Raw genomic sequence first — 15,826 nt, forward strand, 5'->3', positions numbered from 1 at the left:
CCTATTAGGGCCAAGACACATTCTTTTTCCGATTTTTCTTAACAAATGATCCTGCAGATGCAACTGTGGGTATTGAGTGCAGTGGACAGGCCAAATGTAATAGCATCCATGTAAAATACACCCATGTTCTAAAGCACAGAGCACTGTCTTGGTGACCAGGCAACTTTATTAAATCACGGCATGATGGTAGCATGTGAGAGGAGAAGCCCCCAAATCCCAGGGTTCGTGCAGACCCTGCCGTACAGTTGTCACACAGAACTCATCTGCTCAGATTTTCCCATGGTCCTTTTCAAGGTCTGGAGTCTCCAGGTTACCTCCATAGAACCTAAGATGCTAGATGAGACAAACCAGAACAAACCAAACGTGTTTTTCAGCGTTGTCAACAACCTTCAGGGAGGCAATGTTGTCATTTCTCTCTACCAAGTAGCCCAAATTATAGCACTACCCCCAGAATAAGGCAATCTTCAGTCTCTTTTGGATTCAGTGGACTCTTTTGAATGGGTGAACATCTTCCAGGGATGCTCAGATTTCTTTGTTCCTGCTTCTTTCCAAGACAGTGTTTGGGTTTACAGAAGGGCTGGTGCCCTCATGGAGCTGGATGGTGGGGCTTCTCACGTTGCGGCTCAGCTCATTGCTATCTGCTGAAGGGAGTTTGTCTGCTTTTAACGCTGAGGGTTACTTGGCACCTGCTCCTGAAACCTGTGGCGGATTTACCTCTTGGTAAGACCGTGTTCCCAGGGAACAGATCATTGTCCCTCCTGGAAGGGATCTTTGCGATGTCACTTCTTGCCTCCCTGAAGCCTGACCATGAGTCTCATTTGGTTTCCAGCCTGAGCAGCCTTGGTTACAGGTTTAATCTGCCTTTACCAAGTTGACCTTCTGTTCAGATCCAGTCAGACTCTCATCTCACTTCTGTGCCCCCTTTTGATGGCCTGTGGGCAGTCTGGTTCACCGTACCAAGGGGAAAAAGATCGTCAAATGGTTTTGTCCTGGCAGTTTAGTCCAGAGGTAACCTATCACTTCCACTCAGAGCTTGTTGGCCAGAGCTGGTCACATAGCCCCACCCAACCACCAGGGGGCGTGGAAATCGCAATCCTCCAAGTGCCTGGAAGGTAGAAGAAGGGAAATAGTTGGCAACCGTTAGTAATGACTACACAGTCCCCTACAAGGTGATCTCCCAAAATTCCAAATGGAAGCCAAGACAAAGCCTTTCCACAGCTTGCTTATTCCTCTCACTTTTCTGATCCCCCTGGGACTTCGCTCCTGAGCAAGGTGTCTGAATCACCCTCCCACCACCTTTTACCCTTCCTCCATTTCCTCTCTTTCCCACGATCGTCTGGGTTCCCGTCTCTTCTTCCTGCCAAAGAGGGAGACATCACACGTCCTGTTTCCTATTTTCTTAGTTGGTCTTTGCCCTCCCTGGCTTCGCTAGGGCTTCATGGGATAATGATCACCGGCTAACAGGATTTACCGGAGAGGAATGAAAAACACAACAGTTTATCCTTGCAAAATTATGTCTGTGTTTATTATCTGCCCAGTAAGTATCTTATGGTGGCCACAATTTTGCCATAGTATTTTTCCAAAAGTAAGTACTGCCTATGACGTACTTGGCAACTTCCCAAAAGATATGTGGAAGCCCTTCTAAGCACTATCCAAATTCAAAAATAGTTGTCTAGCAAATTCTACTCTGTTCTTTTCCAAAATAATTCACTTTTGTATCATGTATAATATACAGAAATGTTCATGAAAGTTATTTATTTAACAGTATGTATCCTTGACATACACCATGATGTCTTTGTTTACTCCACTTTTAATAAATATTATTGGCATCCCTATGGAGATATATTTTGTCCCATCACATATTGCTTTACTCATCCAATGCAATTACATTGCCTCTTGTAGGGATATTCCCTTTTTCTTGTTTGGAGTCACTGATGAAAGACGTACCAAGTGAGGTGACCTTCAATCCTGCCAAAGGGGTGAGGTTCAATTAGCAACCTTTCATGAGGCATCTGGGATCACTAATGATCAAAGCACACAGGAGTCTTGAACTTCTGGTTTAACTTGTGGCACAGAGACTGGTCCAGGAAGGCCACAGCCAGTGGCAAAGGCTAATGGAATATCTCAGTGGACCCTGTGGTCAGCTACTCCCACCTTTGCTCTGAACATTAATGAGGAGCTTCTGGACTAGGGGCTGACTGGAAGATGGTATTTCAGGGGTTCCCTGTTCTCTCTGTCCTGTGATCCTTGCAGTAGACTCTTCCCTTGTTGCCATGTTTCCTCCAAGGAAATCCAGTGGAGCAGGCTTTTCTCCGACACAAAATAATGCCATACTTTGCTGGGGATGAATGCCTACACCCCAGAAAAATGCACCTTTGTCAGTAGTATTTACATTTTGTGATGCTCAGACCTCATCCTTTTTGCATTCTCATTTTACTACTCTATTTTGTATAGCAGCTCGTCTGTACATATCTCTTTTTATCCAAGGCTTTCACAGTGTGCTTACAAATTGTAATGAATTCAGCTACATAACATCACTAAAGAAAATGTAAGTTTTACCATTAATGGACTTTTTTTCCAAAGGCTTCTGGTTAACTGAGCAGTCAAGTATGGATGGATAATTTTAGTACTCATGGTTTTATTTCTAAGCATCTCACCCTTGCATTTCCTGACATGATCCTACACTGAATTTAATTAAAAAGAAAAAGGAGCTCTTGCCTTAAGAAGAGTAACGGTGTGTTCCTGGGAAGTGGTGGGGGCCTTGGAGCAGAACGCCTGGCCTCCTGCCCTTCTGGGCATCCTGGATTCCCCACTGTTCTCTACATATCAGAGGGAGATGCAGCTATTCTGAGTGGCCTCAAGAATGATCTGGAATCATATCTGTTCTGAATAACTCAGGGGGCCTCTGAAAGATGCACAATGATGCTTTTATAGAATTAGACCAGATCTCAGAGCTGCATCTCTCATAAACATGAAGATTTCACGGGAGATGCACAAATAAACTTGGTCATACATTTTATTCAGTCATGAATGAGGTACTTAGTACATGTTCGGATGGTTTATAGGCTTGCTGGGCAATTCGTATTTTACTTCTAAGGTGAGAAATTAGCAAAATCATCTTATAGTCTTGTCAATACAGAACTTCAAACACATAAGAACTGCAAAGCCTGAGATCAACTCAGATCTGAATGCCTCGCTACTGTGTGTTTCTTTAAAACTTGGTCAGGAGTGTCTATGAGAGAAGCAAAACAAAACACACAGTAGCAATGGATTTTTGTTTATTTTATGCAGAAAGAGCTGCAGCGATGAATGTTAATTGCCAAGGGCATTGAAAGTTGTCCCTCGGGACACTGCACACAGAACTTAAGGGAGTCACGTGTGAACAGTCACACTGTACTTTTTTTCTTTAATATCACTGGCATTTAATTTGAATCACAAATTAACAAGTATACACTTATTTTTTTTTTAATTTTAAATTGTCTGTTTACAAAACCATTATAGGGTATGTCTGCATTTAGTACAGGAATCTGTTTTACAATTAGGCAGCTCTGTGTGATTTTTTCATTATGGATGCACTTTTTGGAAAGCTACCTGTTGTCTCCTGCTCAGGCTGCTAGCAGACTGCAGGAAGCACAGCAGAAAGGGAATCAGAGGTTACCTAGACAGGTCCAGAGGGAGGATTTCTGCATTTTTTACATCCTGATAGCCAGAAATGGTATATGTAGATAGTTGGAATTGCTCCTTAAGAAATCAGAGCTGGAGCAAATGCTTAAATTTCCCTCAGCAATGTAGGCAGGGTTGTGACAAAAACACCAATATATAAATCCCAGAGATCTCTGAGTGGGATGGTCAGGGAGCATCCCCAGGGCCTGCCACCCTATGGCCCCTTTTTCCTGGGAACATCTGTTACTCCTGCTTATCTCACCCTCTCCCCACTCACCCAGCCCCGCCTGGAATCTGGAATGAGTTTTCTGTGAATTAAGATGCATTTAAGTGAGGAAAGAAATACACAGAGCTTGATGAGTTCCCATTTGAGACAATGTAATGAAGATCTTGGAGGGAAACTTCCCTTGGTTACAATTTCAATTTAGCCATTTACTTGCTTGACATTTAGATGCCCTGGAGATAGGTTAGTCTGTTCACTTCAGATTATCCCACTTGACTTTGCTCCCTTCGGTATCTTTCTGCTCTGGACCTTGTTCCAACTTGAAGAAGGCATGAGCTATTCTCCTTTTCACCTCTGGGTAATTTCCACCTCTGGGTAATTTCCCCCTCTACACAAAGCTGACGCTCATTATGACAGTGCATGCCCCGTGGCCACCAGGGGCAGGGGTCATTTTCATCTTGATCAGTGACCAGAATAATTAAGGCCCTAGCTGAGAGTTTCCTGTTCAGCCTTTCCTCTCCCCAAAGACACAAGTCACTGCCTGTGTCTGAGCCAACGAAAGGTGGGGGAAACAGTCACACAGGGATAACTAGAGACAGAAACCTTCCAATATATCTGCCAGTATATCACTATAAAAGACAGTCTGGTATTGATAAGCAAACAATACTGAATAACTGACAAATCACAGGGATATGTTCTTAGAAGGGGTAGAGAATGAAAAGGGAGCTAAGCTTTTATAAAATACCCTCACCCGAACCTAAAATGATTGTTTTTTGCTTGTCTGCAAAGCAGAGACTGTAACACCCGTCCCACTTGCCGGGTGCATGGAGGAGTTGTGAGGTAGCACTTAGAGCATCTGGAAGGGTCCTGAACACATCACATGCTTGTGACAAGTTTTGGCTTTCCTCATTTTCTCTCCTTTATCTAGTATAAAGTGGCAGGTAACGGGCCATTCAGTAATGAAAAGACTGCAATGCCCCACACTCTGGATGTCACCCCTCTTTCACCATGACTGTCTCCCGTCTTGCTATCATGTATGGGAGAGAAAGTATTGTGCTAGATGCTCTAACACAGCTTCTTGTTGAATTCTCATTGCAGCCCTAAAGCATACCTATCACACTTTGCTGGGAGGGATGTTTTGTGTTCAGTGTCCTAAGCTGTGGAACCTTGTTCTGTGCAAGTTAGACCCTCTGGACATGTTTTCCTTTGTATGAATTGTGACACTTCATTCAACTAAGGGGCTGAGGTAGGAGACAGGACGGTGACAATGGAAAAAGACAGTCTGTGGTGTGGTCAGGGGAAGAGCTGGGTGGGAGGGCAAGTGCCTTTCTTGTGGGTTCAGCACTGGTGACTCCAAAACAGTAATTGCAAATCCCTGGGCTCTGTTTCAGGGGGTGTTGGTTCCCAGGGGGAATTTACTGAAGATTTGCAACATTGAATAATGCAGGCTGATCAGTTTCAGAACCACTGCTCTGCAGCTAAGAGCTGGTGGGGCGGCTGTGCTCAAGCGTACCCACTTTAATGTTGTTTCAGTGTATTTTGTTTTGTTTTCCATTACAGAGCAGTGATCTCCCTTACCCGTCAGTAAAACTGTTCGGGGCTCCCTAACAGTCCTCAGGTTACATTTGTGCATTTCCCACTTTTTCCAGTCATTAGAAAAAAGGGCATCTACCCCGGTGGACTGCGTGCATGGGCGAATGCACAGTAATTCAACATCATCACCCTACAGGGGTCTGGGGATTACGCCGTGGCTGTGTTACCCAGCTGAAATGAATTGCTTTGCAGCACAGGGAATTCTGCAGTTTCATTACTTTATCAGAGTACCTACTTAATCAGATAGCTTAATTTGCATACCAGTAGCACCTTCTCACCACAGGTAAGGAATATGAAATGTTCAAGGTTGATTACCTGCAGATGGTGAAGAGTGGTTGACAGAGACGTGGCTGCATCTGTGGGAGAGGCTGGTCCCAGGGCAGATGCTGGAAGCATGCTGACGCTTTTTACTCTGTTGCGTTTCTGTACATGTGGTGCCCGTGTTGATGGTACTTCCTGCTTCAAGAGAGATTAAAGATGACAGAGAAAGATTGTGAAATGCAAAAAGAAGAAGTATCTTCAGTACATTCTTTACAACCTTGATACAAAGAATACAGGACATTTAGCAGTTTCGCAGAGATTGAAACTGATTCATATAAAACTTCAAATGTAGAACCTTTAAGTTAAAATGATCAGCTAAATGCCAACACCTAATTTCTGACTTCTTTTGGCAATTATTATAAAATTACAGGCAGTTGCAGAGTAATGTTACTTGGGACTGTTAGTTAACCCTCAGCTAGAACCCAGAAGGACTTATCATTCATCAAACATTAGATGGGACCTTTGCACAAATCAGTAGAAGTAGCAGGGAGGTGTTGGGTGGTGATCAATCTTGTTATTAAAGACAAAGAAAGACTGAAAACTATCACAGGTTGGAAGACACTAAGGAGACAAGGTGACTAAATGCAATGTGGGGTTCTGGAACAGAAAAAGGGAGTTAGTTAGTGGAAAAACTGGAGACATCAAAAGAAAGTTTGTCGTTTTGTTACCATTGTACCAGTGTTAATAGCTTAGTTTTGATCAAAATACCATGGTGATGTCAGATATTAACATTAGGACACACTGAGTAAAAAGTAGACAGGAACTCCCTATCCCATCTTTGCAACTCGTTTGTAAATCTGAAATTATTTCAAAATAAAAAGTTTAATAATGCATTACAGAACAGCCAGAGTTGTGGCATGCTTAAGATGTGGATCAAAGGAAAAGACATTGTGCTTTTGGTTGAGAGGAAATTTTGGAATTTTGGAATAAAGATTGCAGGAAATGAGGAAATCTTAGAAAGAATTTGAGTTTTAAAGAATTTGTGAGCTTTAAATTTTGCTAAGGGTTATACACGTAGTGCCGTTAGCAGAGGACATAGTGAAGCAACAGATGTGCCCACTTGCTAGTTTCACCTCCACACCCTGATGTAAGCGCTCCACTTCCATTTTCCTTTGAGCTGTCTTGTAACCATGTCACACACCTCCTGACATGTACTTGGTCGTAACAGCTTTTGTAAACAGGACATGGATGTTAATAATAGCCCCTAATAAAAGAGATAATAAATGTTGTCTAAAGTGTCAGACCTTATTATGAGAGCCTCAAATTAGATGTCAGGACAATGGGGAAAATTTTTTTTAAAGCTAGTTTTTTTGTGTTAAGGACTGTTTACATGACACTGTGTTTTCTAGACATGGATAATTAGCAAAATATCAGTTCCAGAATGCATTTCAAACCTGTTTCCCAATTTTTATATTGCATAATAATTTAAATTCAGAAAATTTAATATGACATCTAAATCCAAATTCAAAACTCATGTTTCTGTTAAACTAGAAGAACAAAATATATCAATAATACATTCACAGGTATCCCTAATTCTTCGGTGTCTCACAGGCACTGGAGAAAACAAAGCACAGTAATTTCCACTCTGCGCCTATTGTCTTGAATACCTGAGAAACTCCTCCCCATTCACTTCCTCTGGGTTCTCGCTCACCCTCCTTGCTGACTTTTTAGAACTCTCCCTCCCTGCACAGAAATCACTTTCACCTCCACCCCTCCCATATTGCATTTCAAATTGTTCTTTGAAATGTCTGCTTCTCCTATGAGTCTGTAAGCACCATGAGTGTAGGACTATGCCATAGCCATCTTTGTTATCCCAACATTCAACATTGTACTTCCTCATGCTGGGAATCCAGAATTAAGGTTTTCTAGCTTTATTTTCCAACAAAGGAAAGTTTGTTATTTTCCAACAAAGGAAAGTTTGCCCTTTGTTTATGTCCAACAAAGGGCAAGTCATGCATTGAAGCCAGTAACGACACTAGTTCCAAGCACTGATGTAATGGCATGGTGTTTAGTTGTCCACCTATTACATTAAGCAATTTCACTTAGCGGGACACCCCAATACCAGAGAGTCAGGGGTTATGAACTAAGAAACAAAACAATTAATATAGGCTTCATCCATTTAGATTTAACCTGTGTTTTTATTTTGTGTTTGTGTGTGTGTATGTGAGTGTGTTTGTATAATTCTGAGGCATTATATAATGCAGAATTTGAAACTATGATTTTCATACATCTTATTTATGACCCCATTCTTACAGGTTAATATAGATTTCAAAGATTTCTCTGTCTTTACCGGTTTTTTTATTTTATTCCCACAAAAAGGAGCTGGTGGCTGGTCTCCCCTTGTGTCAAATAAATACCAGTGGCTGCAGATTGACCTTGGAGAAAGAATGGAGGTCACAGCTGTGGCCACCCAGGGAGGATACGGGAGCTCCGACTGGGTGACCAGCTACCTCCTGATGTTCAGCGATGGCGGGAGGACCTGGAAGCAATATCGACGAGAGGAAAGCATCTGGGTATGTGCTTTATTGAAAAGCAGTCTGTCGGAGTATGAATTATGCCAGTTACTGCATGTTGCTGCCCATCTGTCAGATCAAGTATAGAAACAGAGCCTCCTAAATTACTTGAAAATGTTTCCACTGAATGTAAGCCACATGTGACGTTCCAGAATACACCGTCCATGGCTAATTTATGAAATAAGTAAAACAATTTTTAATGTAGCGAAATATTGAAAATGTCTTCCCATTATTCCTTTAAATAGTGTGAAGTCTAAGGAATAAATAAGTCACATACGACTGATTTTATTTTTGTTTGATAACAAACACAATAGTTTATATTGCCTCAGCATTTTTAAATAAAGCAAATTCATTTTCTCTGTGCCCTCTGATAAACTGAAATTTCTGAAAGACCCTGAACATGTAAAAATAGATGTAATGGAGAGTCTCTCTGTGGAGGACTTGTTGAGGGATATGTTGAGTTCCTGCTCCAACAGGAACTTGGGCACCATGTGGCCCCTTGTAATTTATGGACAATAGATCCCTAGCATTCTTTGGAATCATAACTATTTTACATCAGTGACATAGTTTCTACTTCTGATTACATATCCATGCTTCTTTTAGAAGAATTAAATTTTGTTTGCTTAACTTTTTGAATATTAAAATTTATGTAATTTATTCTATATTTAGCATTTCATATCTTTAAATCACAGTCTGCTCTGAATGAGAAGCTCTAAAAGTAGAGTGTTGTAAAGGTCTGCAGCAGGTTTGCAATTGGCTGATGGGGTGTGGCCTGAAGAAGATTCATCAGGTGGAGAAGAAATTACTGTTTTCTTCTTCTTAAAAATATAATTTAGATGGTTGCCAAGAGCCAGGGGAAGGGAGTAATGGACTGCAAGTGTTTTAATGGAGACAAAGTTTCAGTTTGAGAAGATGAAAAAGTTCTTGAGATGGAAGGTGGTGATGTTTGCACAACAATGTGAATGTTAATGTCCAGAACTGTACACTTAAAAGTGGCTAAAATGCTAAACTTTTTGTTATGTATATCTTACCACAATAAAAAAGACACAGTGTATCTTCCATTTAATTTAGGCTAAGAATGTTGTATAACTTAAGAATTTTTTTTTCTTAATTGTCAGAGTAAGAAGAAAATTGTCAGCTAAAAAGCCGTTATGTCTTAGCACATAGCTTATCTATAAAAGTAACAGGCAACAAAATGATAATATTCGTTGTGTAACAAACTGCCCTCATTTGAATTTCCTTAGAACTCTGTAACTTATTATAACTTAATAGATTGTGGTCTACTTAATTTCTTATCCCTGGAGCTTTTATTAGTTAGTCAATAAATGTTGATGCAAATTGAATCAAGAAAAACTAGTTAGTTGTCTAATACTAGATAAAAGAACAAAGTGGGAAGGGCTATGTGAGTGTTTTTAGGGCTGGCTGACCTAAGGTTTCCAAACAAGTAATTGCCATGTGTATGATCCGAAGCAGATATTAATGTTGTGCTTATTCTAAGAACACCAAGTCCAAAGCAGGGTTAAGGTCAATATTGCTTAAGTAAGTTAAAGCTTAATGAAACATCTACTTACATAGAGAACTTTTGTTCAAAATTAAATATTATTTTTCAAAATTAGTTAACTAATAGTTAATGCCTACTTATTCTTCATTGTATTAATTAAGGTTCATATTTTCGCCCGGCTCCAATCCCATTTGATTGAGCAACTCTAACAATTCTTGTTTTTAGTTAAGCAGGTTGGAGAGGAATCATATGTAAGCATCACCCTCTGCTGATTTCTTTAAAGGTCAGGCACCCTTGGGGAGGTAGGGTCAAGAATATAGTGGCATTATTAACCCTAGATCATGCAGGTGAGGACAGAAGTGGACCCCTCAATCCTATCCATCCTATCACACAATAAACATGGGTAAAGTGGCCTGCCTTACACTCCTGCTGAGCTTGCATCCCTCCCTGTGTCCCCAGCACTTCATGGTGCCTGGGGCCGAGCACGTTGGTAAATGTTTGCTGAATTAAAACGAATGAGTGGAATCTACGTTCTGGCAGGATGCCTTCCTTAGCTCCCTGCTCTGTGCTTCTCTGTAGCCCTTGGTCTCAACTTAGTGATCCTTGAAGCTCCAGTGGAGGTGTTTCTCCTCTCTTACATTTTGAGCTCCTTTAGGAAAAGGGCTCATCCTCACATCTTCTGCGTGCACCACCGTGGGTTAAGTGAATTCATCTCCTAATCTGGGCCCAACTATACACAACTGGCATTGACAGCAGTAAATCACACTAGTTGATGATTCTGACATTATACTCACAGTTTCTTTAAAAATTGGGCTGGTTTGGCTGCTTTCCAGACCTCTCACAAAATGTCAGCTGCTCTTAAAAATCAACCATACACCTTACCAGAGGTTCTACCCCTTCTTCACGTGGTTGTTTTAGATATGAATTGCTGATGTTAACTTGAGAATGAATTTAAATTTTAAAAAAATGTCCTTGAGATATTATACTCTTCATTAGTGAAAGTAATATGTTTATTCATGGTGCCATTTACTTAATTTCCTATCACTGCTTTAACACATTTTCATGGATTTAGTGACCTAATACAGACAGAGTTATTATGTCATAGTTCTGTAGGTCTAAAGTACAGTAGACCTGGCTGGGTTCTCTGCTTAAGGCATTTTTCCTGGAGGCTCTGGGGAAGACTTGTCCTTCAAGGTGTCTGGAGATTCCCAGAACCTTCCCCAGGTTCCATGATTTGCTGGGAGGATTCACAGGACCAGTGTGTAGTCATACAGCTATGATTTAGCACAGTGAAAGGACACAGAGCAAAATGAGCAAAGGAAGAGGGTGCTTGGGGTGAAGCCCAGAGGAAATCAGGCCCAGGTTTCTACAGTCCTCTCCCAGGGAAGTCATATGGGACTAGCTTAATCCCCCAGCAGTGAGTTATAGAAACCCACATGGAATATTACCAACCAGCTGAGCTCATATACTGGGGGCTGGTCATGTAGGCACCCTCTGCCTTGCATGTAACAAAATCCCAGACTCCCAGAAGGAAGGCAGGTATTGAGTATGAACCACAGTGTTTGAACAAACATTAGGCACAGTAAGCCACCTTTATCATTAGAGTCTTGGGAATGGGCCAGCCTTGCAAGCAGGCCTTTCAGAGGGCAGCAGTCAGGACTGCCCTCCTGATGCTTCTGCATACACACTCACTCACTTCCTTGTGGGTGTAGGACTGAGACACTGATCTCCTGTAGGTTGCCAGCTGGGGGCTGGTCTTTGCTCCTAGAGGTTTCCCACATCCCTTATGCTTTCTGTGTGGCCTGTTCTTGCAGCAGGGGGTCAAGTCCCTTTCATCTTTAAATTGCTCTTTGTTCTTGTTCTCCTTCTGCTGCACCTCTCTGATTTCCTCTTCTTCTAGCTGGAGAAAGTCCTCTACTTTAAGGGCTCATGTGGTTAGACTGGATCGACTTGGGTAATCCAGGACAGTCTTCCTAACCATAATCCCATCTGCAGAGTCCCTTTTGCCATGCAAAGTAACATATTCACAGTTCCTTTCTTTAGGGCCTGGACATCTTTGAGGCCTTTCTGCCCACCCCACTGTATTTATACATCTCTGATTTTTTTTTCTTTCTGCATTTGGTATCCTTTCCTAGCAAACACATTTCTCATTGGATCTGAAGATGTTTTCCAGAGTCATATGAAGTCATGTTGCAGGGGTATCTGAGCACCTGCTCGCAGTTGGTGTGTCACAGGTGTCCCCCCTGAGAGGCTGCTGCCCCGCCATCACTAGTGTAGCTCTCACCCACAGCAGTGTCCCCAGCTTGTGGTCTCGCTGATGTAACCTTGACCCCCAGCAAGAAAGACTGTGTATTGGCTTTCTTCTCAGGAAGCCTCCTTCTACTTTTATAAGAAAGTCCAAATCAAGCACTCCTTCTCTGGCCTTAAAAGTTTTGTGGATGTTCTCCCTGTCATAATTTTTTTTTTTCTTTTTTTTTTCCGCACGCCGCTTGCCTATTGGCAGTCCCACTTTGAGCCCCACCTCCCGCTCTCCGCCCGCGAGACCCCTCCCAGGCAGTGCGGAGGCGGGGTTTAGCCGCCGGCCGGCGCAGACACCGCCTCCCATTGGCCATGCGGCCCCGTCTGTCAGTCTTCTGTTAAAGGGGCCACGACCGCCCCGGAGCTGGTTTGCGGGGGGTGGGGGGAGGAGGGAGGAGGAATTTTTTGGCGGGGGCAGGTGGGATTTGGGGGGCGCTGGTGAGCACCCCTGGATCTGACGGCTGCGGCCTCGCGGGGGGAGGCTGAACGGTGAAAGGGGCAGGGGGCTCTTTTAGGGGGTAGAGGGCTGTGAGACCGTCAAGGGGAGGGGGGGGTCCCCAGCGACCAAGCCGGAGCAAGAGACGCGGAGCCCGCGCGAGCGGCGGAGACAGGGCTCCGGAGCCACAGATCCGGGCCCCGGCCGCCGCCAGGGGCCCCGCCCGGTCCCCCCACCCCACCCCACGTCCCTCCTGCAGCCCAGCTCCGCCCGCAGCCGCCGCGGACCAGGTAGGTAAGAGCCCAGCCCGGCCCGCCTGGCAGCGCCCATCCCGGGGACCCGTCGCCGAGCTTCCCCCGCCTCCCTGAGATCCTGGATTCCCTTCTTCATCCCCTGGGACCTCAGAGCCCAGATTTCACAGCCAGACCCCAGAGACTCAGGCGTGCCCCTCCCGGCTCTGAGTCCCCAACCGAACCCTGGAATCCCAGGCGTACTGCCGCCTGCGCCTCCTCCGGGGCCCAGGAGGCTGGATTTCCCAGGTCAGCCCCAGAAAGCCCCTCTGGACCTAGATCCTCCTCCTCGGCCCAGTCCTGGGAGCTCCAGACACCGGCCGCGGCTGTGTCAGACTCCCCCAGCTAGGGCCGGCCGCCCCCCCCCCCGTCGCGTCCGCATAGTCCCCCATTCGCGCACCCAGTCTGCCCATCTCTGGTCCTCCGGCTTGAACAGCCGGCCGAGTCCCTCAGTCCCAGCCGGCTCGGCGGCCGCCCTGGACACAGGCCCGCTCTGGAGCTGTCCATGGTCACCGTTCTCGGCAGCCTCGCGTCCCCCATCTCCTGCTGCTGCCGCCGGGGAGGCGGCGCCGGCGGCGCGGGGATCTCCCCTGCCGCGCCTTTGACCTGGGGATACCCAGGCCCTCCCCGACCTGGGCGCCCGGGCCTCAGGGTTCCGCTGGTCAGGCTCTCAGCTCCACCCTCAACAACCCAGGTTTCGGAGACCCCAGCTTCTACTTGAGGAGTCAGGGCTTCTGAATGTTCCTGCCTGGTGCACCTTAGGGATCTTGGCATCTGAAGACTCAGATCCCACCGGGCTCTGGGAGCCCTGTCAGTCCTCACTTCCTCTGGCTAAAGGCCCCAGCTGGTAGTCCTCACCCCCTCAGGATCTAGGAATCCAGTTTTCCAGCTTTTGCTCCCTTCAGAGGCAGTTCAACAGCCCCTGTGCCCCTCAGACAAATATACCCATCCACCTGGCACCCCAGCATCTGCCCCCTTAGGGATTCAGGCGCCATGACTCTCTCCCTTTCAGGGACTCAGAATGCAATTCTTAATGCAATTCTCTGGCTTTTACCCACGCTGCCCCCTGGAGACCTAGATGCCTTGTCCCTGATCCTGCCTCCCCTCAGGGACCCAGGAGTTCAGACCCCACCTTCTATTCTGCCCACCAAAGCCATCTACCCCTGCCCTCCATCCAGCAAGGACTCAGGCTCCAAACTTCCATCTCCTGGCTTTGGCCTCCACAACGACTCAGGAGTCCAGTTCCCCAACTCTGCCACCCGCCACCCCAAGTATCTAGCCACTCAGCTGTTACTCTTTTGAACCCAAGTCCCTACAGCCTCACAATTTCCCATCAATTTGACATCTCTGGTGGCCTTGAAATACCCTGCTTCATCTCCATATCATCTCAGTTTCTGGGCTCCCTGGGGTTTCCAACATTCTCCCCTGAGACCCAGCTTCTTGAGATGCTTCCAGCACTCCATCACGATTTTTTCATATCGTGATGTCACATCCTTCGAGTACACTGTCAGACTGGTGAGCCAAACATACATCCCTTCCTCCAGATGTGTTCTATGGCCTAGGTTCATTCTGTGATCTAGAATTGTCTTCCACATTTCCACCTAAACATAAGCCCTGGCAATGCTTCGTGTTCTAGATTCTTCCTAAATCCTAGAACACTCCCAGTCAACATCTTTGTTCCTTTTTCACCCAAGGTACTGTTCTAAAGTCTAGGCTAGATGCTAAATTCAAGGCACGACTTTCCCCAGGTAAATTGAAATATCTAGCTAATGCTCCCAAGCCAAATTCTGATCTCACCCTCCTCCCCTTTGACAAGTTCCTTTTTTTTTTTTTTTTTGCTGCACCATGCTGCTTGCTGGATCCCCGACCTGGGATTGAACCCGGGCCCTCAGCAGTGACAGCACGGAGTCCTAATCCCTGGACCACCAGAGAATTCCCTACATGTTCCAATTTTTAAGAAGCCAGTCCTTGCTTATTTTCTTCTAAAATTTCATTTTGGGTGTGTTCTAGGTTCTAGCCACATCCTTGGCATTGTTCTAGATTCCATTCCCTTCCCAGGGGCATTCTAAGTGCTAGAATATGTGTGTTCCATTTATGTGCTCTAGCCTTTCTCCAAACTGTGCTATCCATTCTAGAATGCACTTCCTATTTTATTTTATTATATTTTAAATTTTTATTTATTTATTTTGGCTGCACTGTGTGGCATGCAGGATCTTAGTTCCGTGATCAGGGATCGAACCCACATCCCCTGCAGTGGAAGCGCCGAGTCTTAACCACTGGACTGCCAGGGAAGTCCCTGCACTTCCCTATTTTAGATTCCATCCAACTCTACAGTCTTAAATCTCGAGGATTCCCACTGAAGTGTTGTACATTGCATCTTCCTTCCTCAGGTTCTATGTTCTCGGCTCATCCATTCCCACCTTCTCTGTCCATCTTTTCCCTGGTGTGACCTTGGCTTAGAACTTGTCCCCTGGTGGATTGGGGGCTTCCTCCATCTGCCACTTCAGCATTCTAAACATGCTCTAGGCTCTCTCCTCTTTTGGAGTCTTCAGCCTAGAAATGTCCTCATTTCTAGAACACACCACCCCCATCCCCACCCCCTTTGCCAGCTCAGTCCTTATGCCAGGAAATTCTCAATTGCCAGAATGCATCTTTCTGCATCTTCCCCCAGGCGATTCTAAGTTCCAGGCAAACTCCTTGCTATTTTCTAGGTTTTCCTTTGCCTCCAGGGCATGTTCTGAATTCTAGAGCATATATTCTGCCCTCTGAGTTCTAACATTATCTAGATGCATGAGAAAACCAAGCATGCGATCTCTGCTTTATTCTGTAAAGATAAAATATACCTTTATACCTTCATCCCTGGTAGGTTCTGAGTTCTAGATTATGTCTAGATTATGTCTCCTGACTTAGGTTTGTTATGTACTGCATTAGGTCTGTTCTTAGATATCATTATCCTCCCCTCTGTGTTTGGGGTTCTGGGGTGACCCA

At 44.9% G+C, this 15,826-nt stretch overlaps 1 protein-coding gene across 6 annotated transcripts in view; it reads left to right on the top strand.

Moving 5' to 3' along the window:
- The window catches only part of LOC309665266 (low-density lipoprotein receptor-related protein 12-like), a 146,105-nt gene that overhangs the window by 42,078 nt on the left and 88,201 nt on the right, over positions 1-15,826 (top strand). For all 6 annotated transcript variants that reach the window (XM_082478897.1, XM_082478894.1, XM_082478895.1 and 3 more), the window contains one exon: positions 8,120-8,313. In XM_082478897.1, coding sequence (XP_082335023.1) covers positions 8,267-8,313 — 47 coding nt within the window. In that variant the 5' untranslated portion in view covers positions 8,120-8,266. The remainder of the gene's footprint in view (positions 1-8,119; positions 8,314-15,826) is intronic.

This window comes from Balaenoptera physalus (genome assembly GCF_965194825.1).
Source record: "Balaenoptera physalus genome assembly, contig: SUPER_7_unloc_2, whole genome shotgun sequence".
Classification (NCBI taxonomy): Eukaryota; Metazoa; Chordata; class Mammalia; order Artiodactyla; family Balaenopteridae; genus Balaenoptera; species Balaenoptera physalus.